We start from the raw sequence: 10,213 nt of genomic DNA, 5'->3' as shown, positions 1-10,213 counted from the left end.
TTAGTATTGTTTTTGCTGATGAATGATTGGAATGTGGTACGTTTCCTTAGGTCAAACATATTTGAATCGAAGCTACTTCTCTCCCACTATTCAAAACAATAATGAAATAGCTAATAATATAAATATTTTTTTTATACAAAATTTGATGATACCTAAATGTACAAGGTCAACATCCTTATTAGCTTGTTAAATATGGTGCTAAGCACCCTAAGAGCTCGCTGCAGATATTAAACTCGAACCAACGACCTTTAAATTTGTATATCTTTCCAAAATTAAACACAAATTATGGTATCATCACCTTTTCATGGCTTCCACGTAACATGTTTCCTCGTTATTTTCACTTTTTGTCTTAATTGTGTTTCATCGACTACTGAGGGGACTAAAGAGTTTATTGTGAGAAAAGATTACATATGCGACGATACCAAGGGCACCTATACTAGTAATGGTACTTTTAGTTCAAACCTTAAACTTGCATTTTCCAATCTCACTACTCTCTCTTCTTCACGCATCTTCTCCAACATCACGATCGGATCTGACGCCGCTGACAATGTCTACGCCCTTTATGACTGCCGGAATGATATTTCTCTAGATTTATGTCACCGCTGCATTGAGGACGCCATTAAGAGTATTCTAGATCTTTGCAATGATCAACCTAAAGAGGCCATTGTCTTTTATGAGGTAATGAAAAGTATGCTCGTTCACGTATGTACTTTATGCATCTTTCCATTATGTTTATATTAAATTATATAGAATGACAATACATATAAAAACTTTTTGTAAGAAATTACCTAATAAAACCCAGATTCTATGAGAAACTATCTAATCAAAAGGTAATTAAATGATACCTTAGACCATTGTCACATATTAGGTAGTTTTTCATAGAATCTGAGTTTTTTATTATGTAATTTCCGACAAAAAATCCAAAAAATGTTATTTCATTATTAACAACCAATGCAGTAGTTTTTTTTTTTTTTTTCTTTTACTAGTCCTATAATAGGGTGAAACATTATATGGAAGAAGAAATTAAAGTAGGACCAATTAAAGTAATTAATTAAACATTCTAAGGATAAACTTGAATTTATAATGAATCTATTAATTTGAATTTCCATTACATTTGCTCTCTTTTAACCAGGAATGCATGTTACGCTATGCAAACCGCATGATCTTCTCAACTATGGAGCTCACCCCAAACTATACGAATTGCGACTTAGTCTATTATACCAACCGTGATATCAAAGAGGCTATCAAGTCAACCCTCAAATCACTAGTCGACGAAGCAACCAAGGAAAGTAAATCATCGAGTTATTACTTTGCATCTAAGCCTATGATTCGTATAGTGGATAGGTACTTCTACTTTTTGGTGCAGTGTACACCCGATCTTAGTAGGGTACAATGCAAGGAATGTTTGACGAATGCTTTAAATTTCACGGTTGAATCGTGTGCGAGTGATCATCGATTAGGAGGTCATATTACGGGGCCAAGTTGCGAAATGAGATATGAAGATAAACTTTTCTTTAATGTGTCATCGTCTAACCATAATTATACTCCGCGTCCGGTGAAGACCATGTCTACACTTACTATGATTCTCTTAATAGGTTCTTGCATTGCACTTGTGGTGTTACTTAAGATGTGTTTGCAAAAGATCTTAAATTGGTGTAGACAAAGAACAAGGTTTTGAGTGAAGTCTTTAAGTGAGAAGAGGGATCTTTCAGGGAAGATCTCGAGTTGCAACTATTAGAGGGAATAGTTGTAGGGAGTATGAGTTCGTCGAGGAACTTCGTAGAGGCTCAAGTTCCTCAGCTCATAGGCTGTAACAGAGTCGTTGTTGGTCTTTTTTAGTGAAATGTTTTGATTCAAAATCTCTTGGGACGAGGTTTTTCACTTCCTATTAGGCCTCGGAAGTTTTCCTCGTATAATCTCTCTTGCACTATTTCTCTCCTTGCGTTAAGTTTCTTTTAATTCCAAAAAAAATGACTAGCAAACTCAATACAATTCACCCCCATCTTGTAGTATTTCATCTAAATAACAGTTCAAGGTTAGAAAATGAGACTCTTTTTAACTTGTTCGAATGCTCCATTAGCCTGATCGATGTACCAAGCTTCACCTATGAGTAGATAAGACAGGTGAATAGGTGATGGAGTTCAACGACATCTCATGTCAATAATGAAAAACTTTGTTTTTTTTTTCATCATCTTTTAATTTTGTTTAATGTAAGGATGTTCTTTGTTTCTTTAATAAATAATGTAATAATAATTTAATATTGAACGTGTTCAATTTTCTTAAAACAATTGTGTCGATTGTGCAAGAAACAACCAACGACGGTGGCACCATCCTAGTTTGCGCTCTGAAAATGGTATATTTGAGGACTCATCAATGTCGTTTTGCCGTATATAAAATATCATTATATTGCTGCTACAACTACATACACAACTTGGTCCCCCATGCCAACAAAGTGATTGGCTTATTTGATAAGGTTCTTACATTGAATTCTAAAAGTCAGAGGTTTGTACCCTACCAATAGTTACCAAAGGAAATTATTATTTGGGGGGCGGTTAGAGATCCTTTACACTCGCACATACTCCCCTTACCTTATTATTGGCCACTAATATTTTCTTATAATTGGGATTATATTTACTACGGAGTACTATCCAAAGAAAAAAAAAAACAAACAGGATCATATATATGCAAATAAGATTTATTTTCTTATAATTGGGATTATATTTACTACGCAAGAAGACCTCGTAAAAAAATGCAAGGAAGACATAAGAAACTTTCTACTGATCATAACATTATAAGGGACAGAGGAATCAAAGTGTATGGAAGACGACGTATGAACTATGAAACATGATTCTAGCACCACCAACTAGGAGTTGAGTCAATCGAATATAAATTATCATAATGTTTTTTTAAGGTAAGAACCCTTACTATACCTCAACTTCCATATTATCATTGCTATGAGCGATAAGTACAACTAGTTATGTTCTATTATAATAAATAATAAAGTGAAGGAGACATTATACTTTCCTTGCCATTTGGATTTGGTTTTTAATATGGTAATGACTTAGTTTTAAATTAATTTAATTATTTTGTAGGCCAAATTATGAAGGACACTATTATATATAAATGTAGTAATGTACTATGTATTTTGTATACCAAATATACAGCGAGTGCTCTCGTTAATCTTTAGCTATAAAGAAACATGCATGTTTCTTTCAAAAAAAATAAATAAATAAATAAAGAAACATGCATGCAATGGAATACGGCAGGCGGCCAGGATATATCGCATATGTGTGGTCCGTTGAATATAATAATAACACAATTAATTACTAATTAGGCATATTCCATTTATGTTAATACTACAATATTATAATGTATTTTAGGGAAAATTATGATATGTAATTTGAGTTGTATACACCCTGGTTTCTTCTTCGGAGACTTTCAAAGGAGGACGTTGAATTATTCATGAGACTATTATAATCTTGCCAAATCTAATTAATTAGTGTTATAACCATTCTTGCACTAAAGAATCAAGTCATAATTGGAGTTTAATTAGAATTATTTTATTATTGTTTTTGCTGATGAAGGGAATGAGGTATGTTTCCTAGGTCAAATATATTTGAATATAATCTAAGCTATTACTTCCCTCCCATTTCAAAACAATAATGAATTAGCTAATATATAATAGAAAATTACAAATATCTTTATATTTGATAGTACCTAAATTTACAAGGTCAACATCCTTAACTTGTTAAATATGATGCTAACTAGCACCATAATAGCTGATAATATTATACATGAACCATCAACTTTTAATTTTTTATGCCTTTTCAAATTAAATACGAACCATGATTTCGTCACCTTTTCATGACTTGCGCATAATATTATGTATCGTCTTTATTTTCATTTTTTGGCCTTATGTTTCTTCGACTACTCAAGAGACTGAGGAGTTTTCTAGACTTAATTTTGAATGCGACTATGATAAGGGCACCTATTCAAGTAATAGTACTTTTAGGGTAAACCTTGAACTTGCATTTTCCAATCTCACGGCCCTCTCTTCTTCGCGCATGTTCTCCAATGTCACGGTCGGATCTGATGCTGATGAGGCTAACAAAGTCTATGCCCTTTTTGACTGCCGGAATGATATATCCCTAGATAAATGTCACCGTTGTATCAAGTTTGCCGTCAACAATACTCTAGATTTAGATCGTTGCATTTATCAACCTAAAGATGGTGTTGCCATGTATGAGGTAATGATAGACTTTTTTCGTTCATATGTATATATATACTGTATGCATCTTTCCATTTCCTATGTATTATTGATCATATTATATTGCACTAGCGCATTGTTATAAACCAATTTCAAAACATATTTTACATACTAGTATATAGTTATATACTCCTTGTTTCTTTGAAACTTTATGGAAAAATTATCAAATGCATCCATTTAAAGTTTGAGTTTATATTTTGCAAATTGTAACCATTTTTAAAAAATAATAATAAATTGCAGCCCAAAACTACTAATAACTTGTTGCCCAATCTATTTTTTCTCGATTTGCGTGCCGATAAATGTTCCGTTAAGATTTTAGGGGTTATTTTGATAGTTAAGGATCCAGATTAAGCTCGAAATGGGCAAAAAATTAACAAAAGTATGTGCCTCGTTTTGCTTATAGAAAAAATTAAATGTACTGTATTGAATTACATGTAACATTCTTTTAGTTGTGAAATTTTCTCGAGAAAGGTTTTATGAGTCACTTTATTCCTTAAGGATCCAAATTGAGCTCAGTATTGACAAAAAACAACATAAATACTTCACATATATAACATAAAGGTTTCTTTTAATTTTCAATAAACCCCAAAAAAAAAAAAACATAAAGGTTTCTTTTAATTTTAATTTCCATTATACTTGTCCTTCATACCAGGAATGCACGTTACACTATGCAAACCGCATGACCTTCTCAACAATGGAGCTCACCCCAAACTATACGTATTGCGACTCATTCATGTTCATCAACCGTCCTATCAAGATGGATATCAAGTCAAACCTCAAATCACTAATCGATGAAGCAACCATGAATAGTTCATCATCGAGTAACTTTGCAATTAAGTACGTGAATTATACAGTTGAAGAAGACTTCTATTTTTTGGTGCAATGTACACCGGATCTAAGCAGGGTACAATGCAAGGAATGTTTGACGGATGCTTTAAATTACACGGTCGAATTGTGCGGGAGTGAAGACCGATTAGGGGGGAGAATTGAGGGGCCAAGCTGCAAAATGAGATATAGTGTTGATCCTTTCTTTAATGTATCGTCGTCCGTTCTTATTTCAACCTATGTTACTCCTCCTCCAGATGATCACGATAATTTGTCTTCTGACCTTTCACCCATGAGTTCTACGCCGGTTTTGCCACCACCTTCAACGCCTAGTGAAGGAGGTCGACGACCTTCGATGTCCTCGGAAAAAATTTCTTTTATTCTCGCGTGTTGTATTGCTCTTTTGCTTGTGTGTTGTGTTAGGAAACTTTGTAAAAAAATATGTTGCTAAGTATGTATTACTATGGACAGTTTTTAAGTAGTTATTGATAGAGTATAAAACATATTCCTAGACCTCAACCATAATATTAAGCTTTTGATTTAAATGTTTCTTTAACATGGTATCAGAGCCAACATGACACAAAGGTCACTGTTGAAACTTAAAGGTTTTGATGATAATGAACACAAAATAGCAAAGTTCATCTAATAATCATTTTTTAAGTGTTGAAATTAGAACGGGTTTATAGACTTTGGAAGTGGAAGAGAAACTTGTTTAATAAAGGCTCGAGGAAAATCAAAGGGAAAGTTAAAACTAGTAGAAGAAGAGTTCCACTCTGGAACTAGTTGATGAGTTCCCTAACAGGAACATGAAGATAGCAAGTTGAATAGCTTAACTTGGTCTGCATTGAAGACAAGTTCCACAAAGAACTTGGCCTGCGAGGTTCCAACTAAGAGCTGGAGAGCAAGTGACAACAGGAACTTAGTCCTGGATTAGATTGCGTTAAGCCCAAGTATCCTGACTTACAATATTTGACGAGGCAATTTAGTTTTGTTAAGTTTATATTTTTAAGATTGCTGTAAATATGATTGGCAAGATTATATATGAAATCCGAAACTAATATGACAAAGTATGAACTTGGCAAACTTACACAATTAAGCACTCTTTGAATTTTTCACACATAAACTCACAAAGAAATGTGAAATGTGAATTCTACTATTTATACAATATTAACTCGTATAGAAAGTAAGGTTTTCACGGGTTCGAATCTCATCCACCCCCCACTTTCAACTGGAATATTATTAAGCGGCGGGTATGAGGAAGGCGTAATAGAGTATAAAACATGGACCTATATACACACTTTTTTTCAATTGGAATATTATCACCGCTGTATTATTTAATTTGGTAATGAAGTTGAAGAATAAACCTCTCAAATGTCCCACATTGGTTGAAAAAGAGAGAGTTAAACACTTTATAACGCTAAGGGGATACTCCTCCCATTCCCATATGGTTTTGGGATGGAACCTCCTTTGATCTTGTGAAGTAAACTCTCTCTCTTGGTTTGCGGGTGCGGCCTAGACCCGCGTTTAACAAATGACTTCAACTTAAATTACTTATATGATTTTTTAGGCAAGACTATAGTGTATTATGTATTTATGTTTACCAAATATACAGCGAGCATTCACGTTTAGCTATAAAGAAACATGTAATGGAATACGGCAGTCCAGGGTATATCACATACGTACGTGTGGTCGGTTGTATATAATAAAATCATGTTTAATTAGGCATATTCCATTTATGTTAATACTACAATATTCAAATGCATTTAATTTTGGGGAGATTATGATATGTAATTTGAGTTGTATACACCCTATTTTCTTTTCTTCTTTTGACGGAGTGACTTTCAAAACAGGACGGGGTTTAGTCGTTTAGAAATTATTCATGTAACGATTAAAATCTCGCAGTATCTAATAGTATGAATTAGTGTCATAATCATTCTTGTACTTATAAGAATCAAGTCATAGTTGGAGTTTAGCTGGAATAATTATAGTAATGTTTTTGCTGATGATTGGAATGAGGTATGTTTCCAAGGTCAAACATATTTGAATCCAAGTTACTTCCCTCCCACTTCAAAACAATAATGAATTGATATAGCTAATAATATTATCTCCGTTTTTTTTTTAATTGACACCATTTGACTTTTACATTATTACATTTTGACCTGCTTTTGTGATTTATATATACGATAAAGGATCTTGTTTGAATTGCCTCGATGTATATTTTATTAATATTTACTTTTTATAATTTCACAATGTTGATAATTAAATATATTAAGCGTTAAAAACATCGTTGGCAAGTGTGATAATAGAAAAGTAACAACACAAAAAAAAAACGGAGGTAGTATAAACATACCTAAATGATGTACAACCTCAACATGTTAAAATGATGCTAAGAACTCTAAGAGTTGCTAATATTAAACACGAACCATTGACCTTTAGATTTGTATACCTTCCCAAAATAAAACACGAATCATGGTTTCATCATATTTTCATGGCTTCCACATAACATTTTGTTTCCTCTTCATTTTCAGCTTCTGCCTTTATTGCGTTTCTTCGATTACTCAAGCGACTGAAGAGGAGTTTGTGAGAAATGATTGGGAATGCGACGATACCAAGGGCACCTATACTAGTAATGGTACTTTTAGTTTAAACCTTAAACTTGCATTTTCCAATCTCACGGCCCTCTCTTCTTCACGCATCTTCTCCAACGTCACGGTCGGATCTGATGACGATGAGGCTAACAAAGTCTACGCCCTTTATGACTGCCGGAATGACATTCCCCTTGATAAATGTCACCGCTGCATTGAGGATGCCATCGAGAGTATTCTAGATCTTTGTAATGATCAACCTAAAGAGGCCATTGTTATATATGAGGTAATATTAGTGTACTCGTTCATGTATATACTTTATGCAGATTTCCATTTTTTAGGATTCAATTTGATAATATTATATAAGGACTTTATGTGAAAAATTATCTTAAATACTTCAAATTTGTGAAAACTACCTTATAAGAAAATTGTTGTAAGAAACAACCTTATAAAAAATAAATGTCGTAATTAAGTTGCTACCATGGGGGTTTTCAGCTACCATGTGCTTGATTTAACAATGAAAGAAAAGAGGAATTAGGGGTTATAAGGGGGCTATGGAGAAATCGGGTGGGAAAAAGAGAAAAGATGACTGCAAATGGGTCATTAAACATCCCTTATTCAATTCAATATTCATGCAAAAGGTACCTTCTTACAACATATAGTGTTTTATAAGAAACTAGTTTTTCACAAAAATTAAAATGTATAAATATATATTTATTAATGTCTCTTAATTTTAACTTTGCTCTTTTAACCAGGAATGCATGTTACGCTATGCAAATCGCACAATCTTCTCAGCTATGGAGCTCACCCCAAACTATACGAGTTGCGCCTTAGAATATTACACCAACCGTATGATCAAAGTGGCGATCAAGTCAAACCTCGAAACACTAATGAGCAAAGCAACCAAGGAAGGTTCATCATTATTGAGTAACTTTGCAACTAAGTATGTGAGTGATATAGTAGGAGATAGGTTCTTTTACTTTTTGGTGCAATGTACACCAGATCTAAGCAAGGTAGAATGCAAGGAATGTTTGACGGATGCCTTAAATTTCACAGTCGATTCGTGTGCGAGTTATAACCGATTAGGAGGTCAAATTAAGGGGCCAAGTTGCCAAATGAGATATGATGTTAAACGTTTCTTTAATGTGTCGTCGTCCGACTATAGCTCTACTCCTATGAGTTCCAAGTCCAAGGCTAAACTTTCTTTCCTTATCGTAATCATATGTGTGGTTTTTGTCTTTGCATTGTTGGTTAAAATAATTTGTCGAAGAAAATCTTAAGTTTGCCCAAGTTTATAATTTATTAGACCTATTAAATGTATTTGTGAATTGTGAGAAGATACCTTTAAAAAATCATACATTTGAAAAAAGAATCTTATTTTTGTATTCTAGTGGGAAAATCCAAATTAATTTCAATTGTTGACTTGTCTTATTTCCGATACTTTAATCATTTGTAATGCACACACACTAGCTAACTCCATATTTTACCCTACTCTCACTTTTTTCTCTATCTTTCTATCAATTTGCAAATAATTTAACAACCCTAATTTATTTGAAGAGCTTGCCCAATAATTTTAATATTGCATGACCTTTAGTCCAATTTTATTTTGAAAAGAGAAAATCATGTACTATAGGAAATTAAGAATGGAGATGTGTTAGAGATATGATATATATAGTTGTCCCAAGATTTAACCTGCTCTGATATCATGACAAATTAGAGAGGAAATAGAATAGAATGACTTGTTTATGAATGATCAATAGGTAGAGTATGTGTACAAAACCTACGAACATAAAATAGGAAACAATATTCCTAAAAGATATACTTTATAACCTAATGATATATTCTCTAAACAATATCTTAACATAAGATAATACTAAATATATTATTTTCATAACAATTTCTATACAGAAAATATATCACATATATTTTCCGATATATCATATCTCTAATAAGATGTATATATAGGAAGAGAGAAAGAGCTAGTAAAAGTGAGATTGGGGATGGAATTATGAAAATTTATGGATCGAGCATGCATTAGGTGCCCTTTCTTGATAAGATTCAAACCCTACACTTGTATGATCTAAGGCGAATGTCATATCAATTGAGTCAAATGTTGCTTAATATGAAAATCACAATTAATGGACTTCTCTTTGGTTTTTTTGATAATTATTAGGCTATACAGAGTCAATTAAACAGGCAAATTGACCGCTTTAGTTATATTATATGTACTAATTAATTGCCATCATTTATATTTTTATATTAAATATCATAGGATGCACTGAGTCATTAATTGCTACACATGCATACTTTTATTTAGTTGTTACTCATTTTCGTTCATATTATAATTTACAAAAGGCAGCTAAAGTTAGTTATTAAGCAATATGATACAACTTAGTGATAATATACAATAATGTGGTACGCTTCCTAGGTCAAACATAGTTGGATAGAAGTTACTTCCCTCCTACTTCAAAACAATAATAAAATAGTCAATGCAAAAATTCCTTATACTAGCTGTTTGGGTCCAATTTAGTCCAAT

General features: G+C 32.8%; 1 protein-coding gene across 1 annotated transcript; it reads left to right on the top strand.

The window, feature by feature from the left end:
• The first annotated feature begins 285 nt into the window (after positions 1-285).
• Positions 286-8,957, top strand: LOC110705831 (cysteine-rich receptor-like protein kinase 26). The gene is made up of 4 exons (XM_021883763.1): positions 286-678; positions 1,133-1,344; positions 7,621-7,963; positions 8,433-8,957. Exons 1-4 carry the CDS (start codon positions 286-288, stop codon positions 8,955-8,957), a joined length of 1,473 nt encoding a protein of 490 aa, XP_021739455.1.
• The last annotated feature ends 1,256 nt before the right edge of the window (positions 8,958-10,213 follow it).

The sequence above is a fragment of the Chenopodium quinoa genome, unplaced genomic scaffold (assembly GCF_001683475.1).
Source record: "Chenopodium quinoa cultivar QQ74 unplaced genomic scaffold, ASM168347v1, whole genome shotgun sequence".
NCBI lineage: Eukaryota > Viridiplantae > Streptophyta > Magnoliopsida > Caryophyllales > Amaranthaceae > Chenopodium > Chenopodium quinoa.
This window is presented reverse-complemented; position numbering and strand designations above follow the sequence as displayed.